Source organism: Pristiophorus japonicus, unplaced genomic scaffold (assembly GCF_044704955.1).
Source record: "Pristiophorus japonicus isolate sPriJap1 unplaced genomic scaffold, sPriJap1.hap1 HAP1_SCAFFOLD_246, whole genome shotgun sequence".
Lineage (NCBI taxonomy): Eukaryota > Metazoa > Chordata > Chondrichthyes > Pristiophoridae > Pristiophorus > Pristiophorus japonicus.
The window spans coordinates 504,075-526,192 of NW_027252188.1; the positions used below are offsets into that span (position 1 = coordinate 504,075).

The 22,118-nt window shown below is 49.8% G+C and overlaps 1 protein-coding gene across 1 annotated transcript in view; it reads right to left on the reverse strand.

Moving 5' to 3' along the window:
- The window catches only part of tmem63c (transmembrane protein 63C), a 192,514-nt gene extending 171,681 nt beyond the window's left edge, over nt 1-20,833 (reverse strand). The window contains exons 1-5 of the mRNA XM_070871360.1: nt 20,806-20,833; nt 19,280-19,417; nt 17,846-18,060; nt 14,911-14,990; nt 3,281-3,368 (exon numbers count right to left, since the gene is read on the reverse strand). Of these exons, the coding sequence (XP_070727461.1) occupies nt 3,281-3,368; nt 14,911-14,990; nt 17,846-18,046 (369 nt within the window). The 5' untranslated portion in view covers nt 18,047-18,060; nt 19,280-19,417; nt 20,806-20,833. The remainder of the gene's footprint in view (nt 1-3,280; nt 3,369-14,910; nt 14,991-17,845; nt 18,061-19,279; nt 19,418-20,805) is intronic.
- Nucleotides 20,834-22,118: the final 1,285 nt, after the last annotated feature.

A 22,118-nucleotide genomic window follows, 5' to 3' on the forward strand; every position in this document is an offset into this window, starting at 1 on the left:
TTCCAGCGTGGGCGGTAAAAAAGGGTTTTCAGATCGCCGATTTCTTGTCCATTCTCAAAACATCTCGTTTACATTTTTGAAAATGGGCGTTACCGCGAGCGATATCAAATGGGCGGTAGCGTTAAATCTCTCTGACCTTCTGCCATAACGCTTGATTCCCGTGATTCAGGAGGTCAAGGGTCACCATGACATGCGCAGAAGAGGAGACAGAGAGAGGGAGTTCAGAGGGACTGAAGGCGTGTCTGGGTGTGGCGGCTTTGGGAGGAAGGAGGGAGACTTTAGAGCTTCACAGCAAGAAGGCAAACAAAATGTAGCTGTTAACGGCCACATATTTGCCCAAATTTGGCCTATAATGGAGAGAGAGGAGGAGGCATCACAGCATGCTGTGGAGACTGACGCTGGAGACAGCAGTGAGGTGGGAGAGGATCACAAAAGAGCGAGGAGGTTCTCGGACGAGGCAAATGCCTCCCTCCTGCAGGAGGCTGAGTCACGCTGGGGTGATATGACACAGGGAGGGCGTGGGAAGCCCACCCCAAAGGCCTATGGACCGAGATAGCAGAGGTGGTCTCGTCAGCGACCAACGAGGTGCGTGAGGGCAACCAATGCCGCAAACGATGGAACGACCTTGTGGGATCCGCAAAAGTATTACATTGATTTACATGTACTTATGTATTTATATAATTTGATTTGTAACAGTCATGAGTGACTATCAGCAGATGTGAGGTCTTGCACTTTTACCGGGAATGTTTTACTCAAAGCCTGCGGTCACGGTGTACGCCTTTAGGTAAAGAATGACAATAATCATAATATTCATGATTACATCTGTGGGTTATGTGTTGTATCAGTGTCTGTGACAGGACCTAGCAATGATATCACGCACTGATCTCATGCCAGGTCGTCCTGTTACCTTTTACAGAAGAAACTCTCGACGATGAGGTCCGTACAGAGGAGACCAGGTGGGGGGCCACCAGTCCCAGCGACATCACAGAGATGGAGGAGCGGGTGCTCGCACTCGTGGGGAAGCACCCCCGGATAACCACGGACACATCTGCAGACCCTGAAGTGATGCCAGGTGAGTAAAGCTTACACCATTGTGTGATGTAAAGTCAATAGATGTCACACCCACTCATATCCGAACAATCAAATATGATAGATGATTTCTCAAAGTGTCATAGAAATAATGCTGGTCCAATGAAAATCATTGTAATGCAGAATGTGTTGATGGTCATGAAATGTGATGTCTGCGATGATTTTGAGAGCAGTTGTGCTTTTGTTGTGCATAGGCTGTGTGTAGCGCTGGACTCACCTTGTCACCCTAGCACTGCCTTCTCCTCTAATAACCTCATTTGTGTTTTGCAGCTCAGCCAGCAGCGCGGCCCCAGGAAAGGCCACAGAGACCAGAAGGTGAGGGCCTGGGGCAGGAGATGGTGGACAATCCTACTAGATCTGCTGCCGAGGAGCTCCGATTGTTGCCCATCAATCCGCTGGGTCTGTTCTCCACGGATGAGAGTGCGGACTTCGAGGAACCTACATCGCCACGCTCCAGAACCCATTCCACCCCAAGGCCGTCTATTGGTCCTCCAGTCATTCCTGCCTCCACTCTGGAGGTACCGGCCCCAAGCACCTCGCCACAGGGCACCCCATTTGTCCCCAGGACGTGGCCAACCCAGCAGAGGCCTCGTGGACACAGCAGGTCTGTTTCACAAGCGTGACATGACAGCGGAGAGATGGTACAGTTGGCCAGGAGGATTGTAGACATTGGTGACCAGCTCATCGAAGCATTGGGGGGCATAACCCGACATCTGGCCACCATGACCGAGTACATTCCGCGCATGGCGGAGTCCCTGGATGCGATAGCCAGGAACACTGCTGCCACAGACCTCCCAGTGGTCCCCGAGCGCGGCACTCCACCCCTAGGCTCCACACCACCACTGCGAACGACAGATGTGAGCAAGGACCAAGATCCTGCTTCTGCACCAGAGAATGTTGCCCCCTCAGCACTCCCCGCTCCCGTACCCATCCAACCACCGCATCTGTCTTCATCCCTCCCAATGAGGCACCGCCTGAGGAGCTCCTCGGCCAGGCACCATGGAGCGAGGAGGGGAAGGGGTAGAGGTGGGGTGAAGGAGAGGGGGGAAGGAAAGTGAGGTGCATGTCCGCAGGAGATGGCTGTGTTATATCTCCATCTGGGTGTATGCCATTTGTTGCAATGTATGGGGACTGGGGACCATGCTCCTGCTTTGCCTTTGCATTCTGTGCTGTTGGACATGTTGACCATGTGATTTATGTCAATGGTGGGAAAAGTGGGGTGTGGGTGGGGTTTGGGTGTTATTGGCTGTGATACTTATGATTTCAGACCAATGTTGGTATTAAACTTTTGTTATTGAACATAACCTTGTTGCGCATTGTCTCAGATAGCTGGACCACTCCAACCTGGTGATTCCTTACCATGAAAGGGTTAAATACAACTTAACATCAATCAATGTAAACTTTAACTGGCACCAAGGTGATGGGCACCATTAATGTCTGAGCTGCACACACACAGCAGTGTGTCAGTGTTGTCACTCACATCAGTGCTCTTTCAGGCAAATTGTTCTGATATCAGCTCCTCACGTAAGAGTGGGATTTAACAAATGCCAGTCACACCGCTGGCGTCCAGCCTGGTTAGTTCCACTTTTTGTGGGCGGTTTTTTGAGCGAGCGATATTGTGGGCGATATGTGTGCGAGGTGGTGAAATTGACAATGGGCGATCTCCATGGCCACTAGTTTGGGTAAATATGCTCTTTTTGACAAAAAAACAGTGGGCGGGCGTTAATATTGAATCTCTGCGTTAATTCCGTAAGGAAAGTAACACTGGGCGATAATATGGATGTTGAAATCGCCCATTCTGCTGATTCCGCCCCAAAAAAATGGGCAGGCGGTAATATTTTTTCCCAGCGTTAAGCCCATTGGGAAAATAATGCTCGCCGATAAGTCTCCTAAAAATGCCCGTCAGTTACCATTTTGTGCCAGAATGGGCGATATCTGGGCGTTATATGTCATTTCAGCGATAAAATCGACGTTAGGTGCGCGTTAAGCAGGCAAAAAAAAAGTGGAGGTTCGAGCCCTATGTTTCTAAATAGAGTTTAATTTTTTATGAGGATGTAACTAAATTGTAGAGTGGAGAATGTCTATGGATGTAGTTTATATGGATTTCCAGAATACTTTGTTTAAAGTTCCACAAACACACAAAGGCACGGAATTGGAGAAAGTCAGTTAACATGCACAAATGCTCACGTACCACATCTTTACTCTCCAGCTCGGTGGGGCTGCTCTCAGACGGGGACTTCTCCTTTTCAGTCGGTTCCCCATAAAACAGAGAGGTCAGGCTGCAGAATGTAAAGGATAAAGATCTTTAAACATAATGGCACACTTCCACGCTCCCAGAGGCATTGCGAATCACAGAAAGGGGAGAGAGAGGGTGAGACAGAGAGGGGAGAGAGAGGGGGGGGGGGGGAGACAGAGAGAGAGACACAAAGAGAGAGAGAAAGACGCAGAGAGAGAGAGACAGAGAGAGAGAGGGGAGGAGGCAGAGAGAGAGAGAGAGAGGGAGGGAGAGAGGGGGGAGAGCGGGTAGACATAGAGAGACACACAAAGAGAGAGAGAAGGACGCAGAGACAGAGCGAGGGGAGTAGGCAGAGAGAGAGCAGGAGAGAGGAAGGGAGAGAGGGGTGGAGCGTGGGGGCGGGGGGGGGGAGACAGAGAGAGAGAGAGAGAGAGAAAGAGAGAGAGGTGCAGAGTGAGAGAGAGACGGGGAGAGAGAGCATGAGAGAGGGGAAGGGAGAGAGGGAGAGAGAGAGAAGGGGGGTGACAGAGAGACAGACAGGGAGACAGCAAGAGAGAGAGACACAGAGAGAGAGCGACAATGAGATGGAGAGATGCAGAGAGAGAGATAGAGTGACAGAGAGAGAGAGAGACGCAGAGAGAGGGAGAGAGAAGGGCACAGACAGAGAGACTGTCTCCCTGTCTGTCTCTCTGTCTCCCCCCTTCTCTCTCTCTCTCCCTCTCTCTCTTCCCCGCCCTCGTGGTCTCTCTCTCTGTCTCTCTCTCAGTGAGGCGCAGAGAAGGAGAGAACACAGTGAGAGAGAGAGATGCAGAGAGAGAGAGACAGAGAGAGAGAGAGAGAGAGTGACAGAAAGAGAGAGAGTCAGAGAGACAGGGAGAGTGAGAGGGCTGGAGTGCTGCAGAAAGAGAGAGCAAAGGAGAGTGAGAAAGACAGACAGAGACAGAGACAAGCAGAGAGACACAGAAAAGAGAGACGCAGAGAGAGGCAGAGAGAGAGAGACAGTGACAGAGAGAGAGAGAGAGACAGAGACAGAGACAGAGGGAGGCAGAGATGCAGAGAGCATGAGAAAGGAGGACATGGAGCAAGACGCAGAGAGAGAGAGAAAGAGAAAGAGATGCAGAGAGAGAGAGACGGAGACAGAGAGAGAGAGACAGAGTGAGAGAGAGAGATGCAGAGATAGAGACTGAGAGAGACGCAGAGAGACCGAGACAGAGAGAGAGAGAGAGAGACGCAGAGAGACAGAGACTGAGAGAGAGAGAGAGACAGAGATTGAGAACATAAGAACATAAGAACATAAGAATTAGGAACAGGAGTAGGCCATCTAGCCCCTCGAGCCTGCTCCGCCATTCAATAAGATCATGGCTGATCTGGCCGTGGACTCAGCTCCACTTACCCGCCCTCTCCCCGTAACCCTTAATTCCCTTATCGGTTAAAAATCTATCTATCTGTGATTTGAAAACATTCAATGAGCTAGCCTCAACTGCTTCCTTGGGCAGTGAATTCCACAGATTCACAACCCTCTGGGAGAAGAAATTCCTTCTCAACTCGGTTTTAAATTGGCTCCCCCGTATTTTGAGGCTGTGCCCCCTAGTTCTAGTCTCCCCGACTAGTGGAAACAACCTCTCTGCCTCTATCTTGTCCATTCCTTTCATGATTTTAAATGTTTCGATAAGATCACCCCTCATCCTTCTGAACTCCAGGAGTAAAGACCCAGTCTACTCAATCTATCATCATAAGGTAACCCCCTCATCTCCGGAATCAGCCGAGTGAATCGTCTCTGTACCCACTCCAAAGCCAGTATATCCTTCCTTAAGTAAGGTGACCAAAACTGCACGCAGTACTCCAGGTGCGGCCTCACCAATACCCTATACAGTTGCAGCAGGACCTCCCTGCTTTTGTACTCCATCCCTCTCGCAATGAAGGCCAACATTCCATTCGCCTTCCTGATTACCTGCTGCACCTGCAAACTAACTTTTTGGGATTCATGCACAAGGAGTTCCACTATTTGAAGGGGCTGCTCCTGAAATTCTGGCTGCACTTCAGTCCCACTCTCCTGATCTTTGGGCACCCTGTGCGGAGGGGAGCGGGTAGGTCCGAAGGCCTCCTCGTAGGACTGCTCCTGGGCACGGCCAAGGGTGCCATCAGCCGGTCCAGGCAGCGGGCGGTCGAGGGGGTCGTTCAACCTGACTGCCTGCCTCTCTTCCGCTCTTACATCCGGTCCAGGGTGTCCTTGGAGATGGAGCACGCGGTGTCCACCGGTACGCTCGCGGCCTTCCGCGAGAGGTGGGCACCGGAGGGACTGGAGTGCATCATCACGCCCGGCAACCAAATTTTAATTTGATTTTACGTTTTAAAGTTTAATTTGTTTTAATTGCCGGTGCTTTTAGTGTCCCCCTTCCCTTTTATAGGGGGCACTGGGGAAAATTGTGATTTTAGTGCCCAAAAAAAAAAAAAAAAAAGGGGGGAAAAAAAGGGCCTTGAAAATGTCTGGAGTGTCACCCAGGTCGGGTGGCACCGTTTATTGTTTTTATGTTTTCACAGGTGAACTCAAAAGAGTTTCATGCACAAGGACCCCCAGGTCCCTCTACACCACAGCATGTTGTAATTTCTCCCCATTCAAATAATATTCCCTTTTACTGTTTTTTTTCCCAAGGTGGATGACCTCACACTTTCCGACATTGTATTCCATCTGCCAAACCTTAGCCCATTCGCTTAACCTATCCAAATCTCCTTGTAGCCTCTCTGTGTCCTCTACACAACCCGCTTTCCCACTAATCTTTGTGTCATCTGCAAATTTTGTTGCATTACACTCTGTCCCCTCCTCTAGGTCATCTATGTATATTGTAAACAGTTGTGGTCCCAGCACCGATCCCTGTGGCACACCACTAACCACCGATTTCCAACCCGAAAAGGACCCATTTATCCCGACTCTCTGCTTTCTGTTAGCCAGCCAATTCTCTATCCATGCTAATACATTTCCTCTGACTCCGTGTACCTTTATCTTCTGCAGTAACCTTTTGTGTGGCACCTTATCAAATGCCTTTTGGAAATCTAAATACACCACATCCATCGGTACACCTCTATCCACCATGCTCGTTATATCCTCAAAGAATTCCAGTAAATTAGTTAAACATGATTTCCCTTTCATGAATCCATGCTGCGTCTGCTTGATTGCACTATTCCTATCTAGATGTCCCGCTAGTTCTTCCTTAATGATAGTTTCAAGCATTTTCCCCACTACAGATGTTAAACTAACCGGCCTATAGTTACCTGCCTTTTGTCTGCCCCCTTTTTTAAACAGAAGCGTTACATTAGCTGCTTTCCAATCCGCTGGTACCTCCCCAGAGTCCAGAGAATTTTGGTAGATTATAACAAATGCATCTGCTTTCACTTCCGCCATCTCTTTTAATACCCTGGGATGCATTTCATCAGGACCAGGGGACTTGTCTACCTTGAGTCCCATTGGCCTGTCCAGCACTACCCCCCTAGTGATAGTGATTGTCTCAAGGTCCTCCCTTCCCACATTCCTATGACCAGCAATTTTTGGCATGGTTTCTGTGTCTTCCACTGTGAAGACCGAAGCAAAATAATTGTTTAAGGTCTCAGCCATTTCCACATTTCCCATTATTAAATCCTCCTTTTCATCTTCTAAGGGACCAACATTTACTTTAGTCACTCTTTTCCGTTTCATATATCTGTAAAAGCTTTTACTATCTGTTTTTATGTTTTGCGCAAGTTTACCTTCGTAATCTATCTTCCCTTTCGTTATTGCTTTTTTAGTCATTCTTTGCTGTTGCTTAAAATCTTCCCAATCCTCTAGTTTCCCACTAACCTTGGCCACCTTATACGCATTGGTCTTTGATTTGATACTTTCCTTTATTTCCTTGGTTATCCACGGCTGGTTATTTCTTCTCTTGCCGAGAGAGAGAGAGAGAGAGAGAGAGAGACAGAGAGACAGAGACTGAGAGAGAGAGAGAGAGAGAGAGACGCAGAGAGAGAGACTGAGAGAGTCGCAAAGACTAACTGGGGGGAGAGGGAGAACAGCCAGAGGTCATGGTCCATATCGGGACCAATGACATCGGTAGAAAAAGGGATGAGGTCCTGCAGGCAGAGTTTAGGGAGTTAGGAAAGAGATTAAAAAGCAGGACCTCAAAGGTAGTAATCTCTGGATTACTGCCGGTGCCACACGCGAGTGAGTACAGAAATAGGAGGATAGAGCAGATGAACGCGTGGCTAGAGAGATGGTGCAGGAGGGAGGGCTTTAGATTCCTGAGGCATTGGAACCATTTGTGGAGGAGATGGGACCTGTACAAACCAGACGGGTTGCACCTCAACAGAGCCGGGACCAATATCCTCGCGGGGGCGTTTGCTAGTGCTGTTGGGGAGGGTTTAAACTAGCTTGGCAGGGGGATGGGGGGTGGAGAATCTGAGAGTATTGTCAGAAGGGAGAGAAGTAAAGCTGGAATTGGAAGGCAGGAAATTAGTAAGCGAGTTTGGAAGGCAGAGGAAACAAAGGCTAGAAAATAGACAAGAAGGGAGTTTGGGCGTGCTAAATGGTATATTCTTCAATGCAAGGACTCTGGGGAATAAAGCAGATGAGCTGAGGGCACAGGTGGACACTTGGGAGTATGATATTATAGCTATTACTGAGACATGGCTGAAAGAGAGGCAGGTATGGCAGCTCAACATTCCTGGTTACAGGGTTTTCAGGCAGGACAGAGGGGGGGGGGTAAAAAAAGGATTGGCGGGGGGGGGGGAGTTGCAGTACTGATTAAAGAAACAATTACAGTTGTGAGTAGGGATGATATGTTAAAGAGATCATCAAACGAGGCCATATGGGTTGAATTAAAGAACAAAAAAGGGGCGATCACACTGCTGGGAGTGTACTATACACCCCCAAACTGTCAGAGGGAGATAGAAGAGAAATTTGTAGGTACATTTCTTTCAAGTGCAAAAATAATAGGGCAGTAATAGTTGGGAAATTCAATGACCCGAACATTAACTGGGATACTATCGTGTAAAAGGGACAGAGGGCACAGAATTCCTAAATTGCATTCTGGAAACTCTTTTTAGCCAATATGTAGCAAGCCCAACAAGAAGGGGGGGGGGGGGGGGAAGTTCTGGATTTAGTGTTAGGGAATGAAGCTGGGCAGGGGGAAGGAGTAACAGTGGGAGAGCATTTTGTGGTAGTGATCATACCTCAGTTAGTTTTAGCATCATTATGGATAAGGTTCAAGAAAAAACAGGAATAAGGGTTCTAAATTGGGGGAAAGCCAACATTACTAGGCTGAGACGTGATTTAACAAAAGTGGACTGGAAACAGTTACTTGGAGGTAAATCAGTGCCAGACCGAGGGACACGGAGTTTAGGGTAAACATGTTCCCACAAAGATAACGTGTAGAACTTACAAATGTAGACGCCCTGGATGACCAGGTGCGTACAGGGAAAGATAAGGGAAAAAAGGGAAGCTTATATCAGATATCGTGAGCTCAATACTGCAGAAAGCCTAGAAGAGTATAGAAAGTGCAGGGGAAATTAAGAAGGAAGTTAGGAAAGCAAAAAGAATACTGGCAAGTAGAATCAGAGAAAATCCAAAGTTGTTTTACAATTACATAAGGAGCAAGAGGATAACGAAGGAAAGAGTAGGGCCTATTAGAGACCAACATGGTGATCTATGTGTGGAGGCGGAGGATGTGGGCAAGGTACTAAATGAATACTTTGCGGCAGTTTTCACAAAAGATGGGACGATGGCGACGTTGAAGTTCAGGAGGAAGAGAATGAAATATTGGACGGGATAAACATAGTAAGAGAGGAAGTATGAAGGGGCTTAGCATCTTTGAAAGTTGATAAATCGCCAGGACCGGATGAAATATATCCTAGGCTATTAAAAGAAGCAAGGGAGGAAATTGCAGAGGCTCTGACCATCATTTTCTAATCCTCCCAGGCTACAGGAGTGGTGCCAGAGAATTGGAGAACTGCTAACGTTGTTCCTTTGTTCAAGAAGGGAGGAAGGAATAAACTGAGTAATTACAGGCCAGTCAGCTTAACCTCAGTGGTGGGCAAATTACTGGCATCAATTCTGAGGGACAGTATAAACCTTCATTTAGAAAAACACAGATTAATCAAGCATGGGAAGTTTTTGTGACTGGAAGGCTGTTTCCAGTGGGGTTCCACAGGGCTCAGTACTCAGTCCCTTACTTTTTGTAGTATATATTAATGATTTAGACTTAAATGTAGGGGGCATGATAAAGAAATTTAAAGATGATACAAAAATTGGCTGTGTGGTTGACAGTGAGGAGCAAAGCTCTAGATTGCAGGAAGATATCGATCGACTGGCAGTTCCACAGGGAAGTGGCAAATGGAATTCGATCCAGAGACGTGTGAGGTAATGCATTTGGGGAGGTGCAACAAGGCAAGGGAATACACATTAAATGGGAGGATACGGAGAGGTGTGGAGGAACAGAGGGACCTTGGAGTGTATGGCCACAGATCATTAAAGGTAGCAGGCCAGGTGGATATAGTGGTTAAGAAGCCATACAGAATGCTTGCCTTTATTAGCTGAGGCATAGAATACAAGAGCAGGGAGGTTATGCTTGAACTGTATAAAACACTGGTTAGACCACAGCTGGAGTACTGCGTGCAGTTCTGGTCACCACATTACAGGAAAGATGTGATTGCATTGGAAAGGGTACAGAGGAGATTTACGAGGATGTTGCCGGGACTGGAAAGATTGGATAGGCTGGGGTTGTTTTCCTAGGAACAGAGGAGGCTGAGGGGAGATTTAATTAAGGTGTATAAAATTATGAGGGGCCTAAATAAAGTGGATAGGAAGGACCTATTTCCCTTAGCATAATGGTCAATAACCAGGGGGCATAGATTTAAAGTAATTGGTAAAAGGATTAGAGGGGAGTTGAGGAAACATATCTTCACCCAGAGGGTGGTGGGGGTCTGGAACTCACTGCCTGAAAGGGTGGTAGAGGCAGAAACCCTCACCACATTTAAACAGTACTTGGATGTGCTCCTGAAGTGCTGTAGCCTACAGGGTTATGGACCTCGTGCTGAAAGGTGGGATCAGGTTGGTTAGCTCTTTTTCGACTGGCACGGACACGATGGGCTGAAATGGCTCCCTTTTGTGTCATTATTTTTCTATGATTCTATTGAGAGAGAGAAAGAGAGAGACGTACACACACAGAGAGCGCAGATAGAGAAAGGGAGAGAGCGAGAGACAGAGAGGGAGAGAGAGAGAGAGAGAGACAGAGAGAAACAGAGAAAGGCAGAGATACAGAGAAAGAGAGACAGAGAGAAACAGAGAGGCGGAGATACAGAGAAAGAGAGAGACAGAAGAGAGAGAGAGACAGAGAGAGGAAGAGAGAGAGGAACATAAGAAATAGGAGCAGGAGTCGGCCATTCGGCCCCTGGAGCCTGCTCCACCATTCAGTAAGACCATGGCTGATCTGATCATGGACTCAACTCCACTTCCCCACCCACTCCCCATAACCCTTTACTCCCTTATCGCTCAAAAATCTGTCTATCTCCACCTTAAATATATTCAATGCCCCACCTCCACAGCTCTCTGGGGCAGAGAATTCCACAGATTTACAACCTCTGAGAGAAAATTTCTCCTCATCTCAGTTTTAAATGGGCGGCCCCTTATTCTGAGACTATGTCCCCTAGTTTTAGTTTTCACTATGAGTGGAAATATCCTCTCTGCATCCACCTTGTCAAGCCCCCTCATTATCTTGTATGTTTCGATAAGGTCGCCTCTCATTTTTCTGAATTCCAATGAGTAGAGGCCCGACCTACTCAACCTTTCCTCATAAGTCAACCCCCTCATCCCAGGAATCAACCGAGTGAACCTTCTCTGAACTGCCACCAATGCAAGTTTATCCTTCCTTAAATACGGAGACCAAAACTGTACGCAGTACTCCAGGTGTGGCCTCACCAATACCCTGTACAGTTGTAGCAGGACTTCTCTGCTTTTATACTCTATCCCCCTTGCAATAAAGGCCAACATTCCATTTGCCTTCCTGATCACTTGCTGTACCTGCATACTAACTTTTTGTGTTTCATGCACAAGGACCCCCAGGTCCCTCTGTACTGCAGCATTTTGCCATTTAAATTATAATTTGCTTTTCTATTTTTTCTTCCAAAGTGGATAACCTCACATTTTCCCACATTGTACTCCATCTGCCAAATTTTTGCCCACTCACTTAGCCTGTCTATAACTCTTTGTAGATGTATTGTGTCCTCCTCACAATTTGCTTTCCCATCCATCTTTGTACCATTAACAAACTTGGCTACATTACACTCAGTCCCTTCATCCAAGTCATTAATATAGATTGTAAATAGTTGAGGCCCCAGCACTGATCCCTGCGGCACCCCACTAGTCACTGTTTGCCAACCGTAAAATGACCCATTTATCCCGACTCTCTGTTTTCTGTTAGTTAGCCAATCCTCTATCCATGCTAATATATTACCCCCAACCCCGTGAACTTTTATCTTGTGCAGTAACCTTTTATGTGGCACCTTATCGAATGCCTTCTGCAAATCCAAATACACCACATCCACTGGTTCCCCCTTATCCACCCTGTTCGTTACATCTTCAAAGAATTCCAGTAAATTTGTTAAACATGATTTCCCCTTCATAAAACCATGCTGACTCTGCTTGATTGAATTATGCTTTTCCAAATGTCCTGCTACTGCTTCCTTAATAATGGACTCCAGCATTTTCCCAACCACAGACGTTAGGCTAACTGGTCTATAGTTTCCTGCTTTCTGTTTACCTCCCTTTTTAAATAGGGGTGTTACATTCGCGGTTTTCCAATCCGCTGGGACCTCCCCAGAATCCAGGGAATTTTGGTAAATTACAACCAATGCATCCACTATCTCTGTAGCCACTTCTTTTAGGACCCGAGGATGTAAGGCATCAGGTCCAGGGGACTTGTCTACCTTTAGTCCCATTATTTTACCGAGTACTACTTCTTTAGTGATAGTGATTGTATTAAGTTCCTCCCTCCCTATAGCCCCTTGTTTATCCACTATTGGGATGTTTTTGGTGACTTCTACCGTGACGACCGATACATAATATTTGTTCAACGTCTCTGCCAGTTCCCTGTTCCCCATTATTAATTCCCCAGTCTCATCCCCCAGGGGACCAACATTTACTTTAGCCACTCTCTTCCTTTTTATGTAGAAACTCTTACTATCTGTTTTTATATTTCATGCTAGTTTACTTTCATAATCTATCTTCCCTCTCTTTATCATTATTTTAGTCATTCTTTGCTGGCTTTTAAAAGTTTCCCAATCCTCTGGCCTCCCACTAGTCTTGGCCACATTGTATGCCCTTGTTTTCAATTTGATACCATCCCTTATTTCCTTAGTTAGCCACGGATAGTTATCCCTTCTCTTACAGTCTTTCCTTCTCATTGGGATATATTTTTGTTGCAAGTTATGAAATATCTCCTTAAATGTCTGCCACTGCTCATCAACCATCCCATTCCATTCTTTAATCTATTTTCCCAGTCCGCTTTAGCCAACTCTGTCTTTGTACCTTTGTAGTCTCCTTTATTTAAGCTAAGGATCCTGGTTTGAGATCCAACTTTCTCACCCTCCAACTGAATTTGAAATTCAACCATGCTATGATCACTCTTTCCTAGAGGATCTTTTACAAGGAGATCATTTATTAATCCTGTCTCATTACACAGGACCAGATCTAAGATAGCCTGCTCCCTGGTTGGTTCTGCAACGTACTGTTCAAGGAAACTATCCCGGATACACTCTATGAAATCTTCCTTTGCCCAATCAATATAAGGTTAAAATCGCCCATGATTATTGCCGTTCCTTTATTACAAGCCTCCATTATTTCTTGATTTATACTCCATCCAACAGTGTAGCTACTGTTGGGGGGCCTATAGATTAGGCCCACCAGGAATTTTTTCCCATTATTATTCCTTATATCCGCCCAATCTGAATCAACATTTTGATCCTCTGAACCAATATCGTTTCTCACTAATACACTGATCCCATCCTTTGTTAATAGAGCTACCCCACCTCCTTTTCCTTTCTGCCTGCCCTTCCGGATTGTCAAATACCCTGAATATTTAGTTCCCAGCCTTGGTCACCTTGTAACCAGACTCTGTAATGGTCATCAGATCATACCCATTTGTATCTATTTGTGCTGCCAAATAATTTATTCTGTGTGCATTCAGATAAAGAGGTTTTAAAATTGTTTTTTTACCATTTTTTTCCTGCTTTGATCCCACTTTCTGATTCACTTTTATGTTTATACATTTTGTCCTTTCCTGTCACGCTCTGGTTTTTATTTCTCGCAGTGCTACCCTGCTTTATTGTCGCCGCCTTCTTATTCTTTGACTTTTTTCATTTTCGCTCACCTGAACCGTCCGCCCCACTGGTTAGTTTAAAGCCCTAGTTATTTGATTCATCAGGACCCTAGTCCCAGCCTGGTCTAAGTGGAGCTCGTCCCAACGGAACAGCTCCCTTATCCCAGTACTGGTGTTAGTGCCCCACGAACCAAAACCCATTTCTCCCACACCAGGCTTTGAGCCAGGAGGAGAAAGGGAGAGGCAGAGAGAGAGAGAGACGCAGAGAGAGAAACAGAGAGAGAGAGAACAGAGAGAGATGCACAGCGGGAGACAGAGAGAGAGACACAGAGAGAGAGAGAGAGACGGAGAGACACAGAGAGAGAGACAGAAAGAGAGAGAGACAGAGAGAGAGAGACACAGAGAGAGAGACAGAGAGAGAGAGAGACGGAGAGACACAGAGAGAGAGACACAGAGAGAGAGACAGAGAGAGAGACACAGAGAGAGAGAGAGACGGAGAGACACAGAGAGAGAGAGAGACAGAGAGAGATTCACAGAGAGAGAGACAGAGAGAGAGAGACACAGAGAGAAAGAGAGAGACGGAGAGACACAGAGAGAGAGACAGAGAGAGAGAGACACAGAGAGAGAAACAGAGAGAGAGAGACACAGAGAGAGAGACAGAAAGAGAGAGAGACAGACAGAGAGAGAGAGAGACAGAGAGAGAGAGCGAGATGGAGAGACACAGAGAGAGAGACAGAGAGAGACACAGAGAGAGAGAGACACAGAGAGAGAGACAGAAAGAGAGAGAGACAGACAGAGAGAGAGAGACACAGAGAGAGAGACAGAGAGAGTGAGAGAGGAGCTCTGGACGGGACGGGGGCGGGGGGACGGGACGGAGAGGGGGGACGGGGGGGACAGGACGGGGAGGGGGACGGGGAGGGGGGACGGGGGGACGGGGGGACGGGACGGGGAGGGGGACGGGGGGGACGGGACGGGGAGGGGGGACGGGGGGACGGGGGGACGGGACGGGGAACGGGACGGGGAGGGGGGACGGGGGGACGGGGGGACGGGACGGGGGGGGGGGGGGAGGGGGACGGGACGGGGAGGGGGACGGGGGGACGGGACGGGGAGGGGGGAGGGGGGACGGGACGGGGAGGGGGGACGAGGAGGGGGGCGGGGGGACGGGACGGGGAACGGGACGGGTCAGGACTAACTGGGTGGTGGAACTGATGAAAAGGAAAGGGGACAAAAAGAATGTGGAAGAACCTGTCATTGTCCATGAGCAGAGCCAGGCGTCCATAGTCCCAGGCCGCCTTCCGCAGGCAGGAAAATATGAAGAGCAGCGCCTGCAAACAGAGAGACAGCAAGGGTTAATATTCGCCGAACACACGGAGCCTCAGCCCTCGTCCTCCAACCGGCTTCAACAGCTGAGGCTTCATACTCCAGGCTGTCAGTGCTGAGCAAAAGACCATTCTCTGAGTTATAATCTATTTTCAGGGTCAATGCAGAGTAAAGCTCACTCCACACTGTACCCATCAAACACTTTCAGAGCATAGAAACATAGAAAATAGGTGCAGGAGTAGGCCATTCAGCCCTTCGAGCCTGCACCACCATTCAATAAGATCATGGCTGATCATTCCCTCAGTCCCCCTTTCCTGCTTTCTCTCCATACTCCTTAATCCCTTTAGCCGTAAGGGCCATATCTAACTCCCTTTTGAATATATCCAATGAACTGGCCTCAACAACTCTCTGCGGCAGGGAATTCCACAGGTTAACAACTCTGAGTGAAGAAGTTTCTCCTCATCTCAGTCCTAAATGGCTTACCCCTTATCCTTAGACTTGTGTCCCCTGGTTCTGGACTTCCCCAACATCAGGAACATTCTTCCCGCATCTAACCTGTTCAGTCTCGTCAAAATGTTATATGTTTCTATGAGATCCCCTCTCATCCTTCTAAACTCCAGTAAATACAGGCTCAATTGATCCAGTCTCTCCTCATATGTCAGTCCTGCTATCCCGGGAATCAGTCTGGTGAACCTTCGCTGCACTCCCTCAATAGCAAGAATGTCCTTCCTCAGATTCGGAGACCAAAACTGAACACAATATTCCAGGTGAGGCCTCACCAAGCCCTGTACAACTGCAGTAAGACCTCCCTGCTCCTATACTCAAATCCCCTAGCTATGAAGGCCAACATACCATTTGCCTTCTTCACCGCCTGCTGTACCTGCATGCCAACCTTCAATGACTGATGTACCATGACACCCAGGTCTCGTTGCACCTCCCCTTTTCCTAATCTGTCACCATTCAGATAATATTCTGCCTTTGTGTTTTTGCCACCAAAGTGGATAACCTCACATTTATCCACATTATACTGTATCTGCCATGCATTTGCCCACTCACCTAACCTGTCCAAGTCACCCTGCAGCCTCTTAGCTTCCTCCTCACAGCTCAAACGCCACCCAGTTTCGTGTCATCAGCAAACTTGGAGATTTTACACTCAATTCCTTCATCCAAATCATTAATGTATATTGTAAATAGCTGGGGTCCCAGCACTGAGCCCTGCGGCACCCCACTAGTCACTGCCTGCCATTCTGAAAAGGACCCGTTTATCCCGACTCTCTGCTTCCTGTCTGCCAACCAGTTCTCTATCCACGTCAGTACATTATCCCCAATACCATGTGCTTTAATTTTGCACACCAATCTCTTGTGTGGGACCTTGTCAAAAGCCTTTTGAAAGTCCAAATACACCACATCCACTGGTTCTCCCTTGTCCACTCTGCTAGTTACATCCTCAAAAAATTCTGGAAGATTTGTCAAGCATGATTTCCCTTTCATAAATCCATGCTGACTTGGACCGATCCAGTCACTGCTTTCCAAATGCACTGCTTTTCATCTTTAATAATTGATTCCAACATTTTTCCCACTACTGATGTCAGGCTAACCGGTCTATAATTACCCGCCTTCTTTCTCCCTCCCTTCTTAAAAAGTGGTGTTACATTAGCTACCCTCCAGTCCATAGGAACCGATCCAGAGTCGATAGACTGTTGGAAAATGATCACCAATGCATCCACTATTTCTAGGGCCACTTCCTTAAGTACTCTGGGATGCAGACTATCAGGCTCTGGGGATTTATCGGCCTTCAATCCCATCAATTTCCCCAACACAATTTCCCACCTAATAAGGATTTTCTTCAGTTCCTCCTTCTCACGAGATCCTCGGTCCCCTAGTATTTCCGGAAGGTTATTCGTGTCTTCCTTCGTGAAGACAGAACCAAAGTATTTGTTAAACTGGTCCGCCATTTCTTTATTCCCCATTATAAATTCACCTGAATCTGACTGCAAGGGACCTACGTTTGTCTTCACTAATCTTTTTCTCTTCACATATCTATAGAAGCTTTTGCAGTCAGTTTTTATGTTCCCAGCAAGTTTCCTCTCGTACTCTATTTTCCCCCTCTTAATTAAACCCTTTGTCCTCCTCTGCTGTATTTTAAATTACCCCAGTCCTCAGGTTTGTTGCTTTTTCTGGCCAATTTATATGCCTCTTCCTTGGATTTAACACTATCCTTAATTTCCCTTGTTAGCCTCAGTTGAGACACCTTCCCCGTTTTATTTTTACTCCAGACAGGGATGTACAATTGCTCTTGCCACTACTGCTGCCTGACCTGGTCAGGATTTCCAGTATTCTCTGCTTTTATTTGCAGCTTTGGCAGACTTTGGCTTTGCTGAAGCGGAGTGTGTGCGAGTTTGACACAGTGCTGGTGCATTGGGGCACAGGACCGATCAGGGCGGGCACCGACATTGAGCAGGGGGATTGGCAATATCAGCTTTGTGCAGACAGGGACTGTATACGTCCAGGCACCATCCCGGAACCCGACCCGGGAACACGTTCCGTGTCAGAGGAAGAAGAACGGGTTTCCCAAACATCTGGTTTGCTCCTTGGGCCTGGAGGAACCACTCCTGCTCCAATAGAATTCCTGTTAAAATGAAGGCAGGTAGCCTCATTATAATATTTAAACGCCCAACCCACCTCCCACGAGTGGATGTCACGGGAAGTGGGCGAGCTGGGTTGCTGCGTCAGATTTTTTTCTATTTTGATCTCTGAGCCGACCCCAACTTCACGGTTTTTGGGGAGTTCAGATGGAGCCCACTGTCTCAGACACACCCGGATCAGATCAGCCCAGGACAAGAGACAGGTGTGGCCATACCAGCCAGAGGATAAAGTTGATGGCAAGGACGGTCGGGACTCCCCCGAAGGACAAGCCCTGGAGCACCGTGCTCCGCGAGCGAGCACTGTAACACTGCTCCACTGTTCCATTGGCCAGAGAGTCGAGGAAGTTGAAAAGAGCCACATGGGCGAGGTTCTTGCTGACAGCGTGTGAGGATTGCGGCACCGGGGAGCTGTCCATCTGCAGCGGCGGCCCTGTGCATACAGAAAACAGCAACAAGAAATACTCCATCAATATATCTTACAGAGGACAATACCGGGCAGTGGGGAGAGAGCGGGGCAGTGGGATTAGCTTAGCCCACTCTCCCCCTCCATATAGCCAGTCCCTCTTCCCCTCCCCCTCCTTTTCCCCCTCCCCTTCCACACTCTCCTCTCCCCCACCCTCTCTCACTCCACACTCTCCCCTTCCCCTCCACACACCCCACTCCCCTCTCCCTCTCCCCTCCCCCTCCCTCTCACCTCCACATTCCCCCCTCCTTCTCCCCTTTCCTCCCCCTCCCTCTCCCCTCCCCTCCCTTTCCTCAATCCCCCTTCCTCTCCCCTCTTCCCCTCGCTCTCCCCTCCACAATCCCCTCTCCCTCCCTCTCCCTCCCTCTCCACTCCTCTTCTCCCCTCCTCCCCTCCTCCTCCCCTCCCTCTCTCCTCTCCCCCCTCCCCTCCCCTCCCTTCTCCCCCCTCCCTCTCCCCCCTCCTCCTCCCCTCCCCCCTCCCTCTCCCCTCCACACCCCTCCCCTCTCCCCCTCCTCTCCCCTCCCTTCTCCCCCCTCCCTCTCCCCTCTTCCCCTCCCCTCCCCTCCCCCCTCCCTCTCCCCTCTCCCCCCTCCTCCTCCCCTCCCCCTCCCCCTCCCCTCCCTTCTCCCCCCTCCCTCTACCCTCCACACCCCTCCCCTCTCCCCCTCCCCCTCCACACTACCCTCCCCTCTCCCCCTCCCCTCCACACCCCTCCCCTCTCCCCCTCCACACTACCCTCCCCTCTCCCCCTCCCCTCCACACTCTCCCTCTCCTCCCCATCCTCTCCCCTCCACACTCCCCACCCCTCTCCCCTCCACACTCCCCTCCCTTCTCCCTCCTCCCCACCCCTCCACACTCCCCCTCCCTCTCCCATCCCCTCCCCCTCCCCTCTCCCCCTCCCTCTCCCCTCCCCACCCTCCCCCTCCCCTCTCCCCCGCCCCCTCCCCCTCCCTCCCCATCCCCATCCCTCTCCCCTCCACACTCCTCCCTCCCCCTCTCCTCTCCCCCCTCCCCATCCCTCTCCCCTCCACACTGTCCCTCCCCTCTCCCCCTCTCCTCTCCCCCCACCCCCTCCCTCGCCCCGCCATACTCCCCCCACCCCCACCGCGCGCCCTCCCTCACTGTCAGTGGATCCTGGGGCTGATACAGCCTCCCCATTGCACCCAGGTTGATCAATAATTACGTGTTGAAGGCGGACAGCTCAGGTGTTTGAGCTGCTGGGAGAATGCTCGCTGGCTCCAGCTCTGTCTGCACCAAACTCCCGCTCCCTCGGTGAAATCAACGATGTGCGCTGATCAATCAGGTTCAGCTGTGACACTGCCTGTAATTTCAAGAAAGAAAGAATTTAGGAAGTTAGGAACAGGATGAGGCCATTCAGCCCCTCGAGCCTGTTCTACTATTCAGATTACGGCTGATCTGTATCCTAATTCCATTTACCCACATTAGCTCTGTTCCCTTGTTACCCTTTAACAAGAATCTATCGATCTCAGTCTTGAAAGCTCCAATTGACCCCCAACCTCCACAGCCTTTTGGGGGAGAGAGTTCCCGATTCCCACTGCCCTGTGGGTGAAGACCTGGTTGCTGACACCACCCCGGAATGGCCTGGCTCTCAGTTGAAGGTTCTGTCCCCTTGTTCTGGACTCCCCGCCAGAGTTTCTCTCAATGCAGCCGATCAACTCCTTTTCAACACCTCGATTACATCATCCCTCTACCGTCTAACTCAGGACAATAAAAGCCAAGTGTATGTCCTCAGAATTTAACCCATTCAGGACGTTGCAAATCGCTTCACAACCAGTAGTCACTGTTGTAATGGAGGAAATTGGGCAGCCGCTTCATGCTCAATGACAGCCCACAAACATCAATGAAACAAATGACCAGATAATCTGTTTTAGTGATGTTGGTTGAGGGATAAATATTCGCACGGACACCAGGACAAGGTCCCCTGCTCTTCTTCAAAAAGTGCCATGGGATATTTTAGCTCCACGTGAGAGGGCAGACAGGGTCTCGCATCAACGCCTCATCCAACACTCCCTCAGTACTGTATTGAAGTGTCAGCCTAGGTTAGGTGCTCATCTCTGAAGTCGGGCTTGAACCCATGATCTGCTGACTCAGGCAAGGGGGGGCGAGAGGGCGAGAGCGGGAGAGAGAGCAAGAGGGGGAGAGAAGGTGAGAGGGCAATAGGGGGCTAAGAGGGCAAGAGGAGAGAAGGAGGGCAAGGGGCGAGAAGGGGGCAAGGGGGGGGAGCGAGTGAGAGGGCGGCGAGAGAGGAGTGAGAAGGGGGGGGCGAGACGGGGAGAGAGGGGGAAGGGTGGGCAAGGGGGCGAGAGGAGGAGAGGGCGAGGTTGGAACCTGGAATTCTCGTCTGGTGTGACTCAATACCACAGCAGAGCTGATCGTGTGGTCTGCTGACACGGACTGGTTGGGCTAAGTGTCCTGTTTCAGTGTTGCAAGCTCCCTGTATCTCTGTGCCCGTGGATTGCTGCCAGCAGCCTGACCAGAGGCCTGCGGTCGAGCCTCAGGCCTGCTGTGTAGCTGGGCACAGAGACCGTGGGGAGAGGGGAGGTGTGGAATTTCCGGATCTACCTTGCTGCAGCTGACTTCCCAATCCCGCAGATCCGCAACATGCAGGAGAGACAGTGGGAGGTGGGCATCGACATTGGGGAGAGCAGCACCGTACTCCAGCATTGAGAGCCAGCCCCAGGTACTTACATCAGTATCTGCTCTCGGCAGGGCCAACACACTGGCTGGGAAGGTGTTGTACACAGATGCACCCTCCTGACTGCACTTGTTGGCCTGCTGTAGCCTCCTTCGCGGCTGCAGCTCGGCTCCAGCCAGGCCCTCCCAGCTTGCCAGCTGCTTTCGATGGAGCGGTGATGTGCCTGTGAGCCGGACTCACCGAGAGAGGGCCTCCGGCAGCTGGGTAACGATGCTGATGCAGGTCCCTGCACATACAACACTGCCACAGGCTGAGTCAGTGAGTCAGCACTGCACAGCCTTCAGTACCAATCAATTGGCTGCAATTGTTTCTCTGCCAGTGGAGCCAACAAGGCTGATTTATCGTCAGACTCTCACTGCTAATGTGATTGGAAGAATCCTGCTGAGGGTTTGCAGAATCAGCCAATATACAGCTCAAGAACAGCACTGAACTCAGCCTCTGCAAGCAAACAGGATCTGATCATCCTGCAAAACAACAATGCTCCCTCCATCAACCCAGCCACCCCCTCACTGTACACCCTGGGGCAACACCCTCCTTCCTGTACACCCCGGGGCAACACCCCCTCACTGTACCCCCCGGGGCAACACCTCCCTCACTGTACACCCCGGGGCAACACCCCCTCACTGTACCCCCCGGGGCAACACCTCCCTCACTGTACACCCTGGGGCAACACCCTCCTTCCTGTACACCACGGGGCAACACCCCCTCACTGTACCCACTGGGGCAACACCTCCCTCACTGTACACCCTGGGGCAACACCCTCCTTCCTGTACACCCTGGGACAACACCTCCCTTCCTGTACACCCCCTCACTGTACACGCCCTCACTGTACACCCCGGGGCAACATCTCCCTTCCTGTGCACCCCAGGGCAACACCCCCTCACTGTATACCCCGGGGCAACACCTCCCTTACTGTACACCCCGGGGCAACGCCCCCCTTCCTGTACACCCCGGGGCAACACCCCCCTTCCTGTACACCCTGGGGCAACAAACCCCTTCCTGTACACCCCAGGCCAACACCCCCCTTCCTGTACACTCCTTACTGTACACCCCCTCACTGTACACCCCGGGGCTACACCCCCCTTCCTGTACACCCCGGGACAACACCCCCCTTGCAGTCAGATTCAGATGAATTTATAATGGGGAACAAAGAAGTTGAACAAATACTTTGGTTCTATTTTCATGAAGGAAGACACATATAACCTTCCGGAAATACTAGGGGACCGAGGGTCTAGCGAAAAGGAGGAACTGAAGGAAATCCTTATTAGTCAAGAAATTGTGTTGGGGAAATTGATGGGATTGAAGG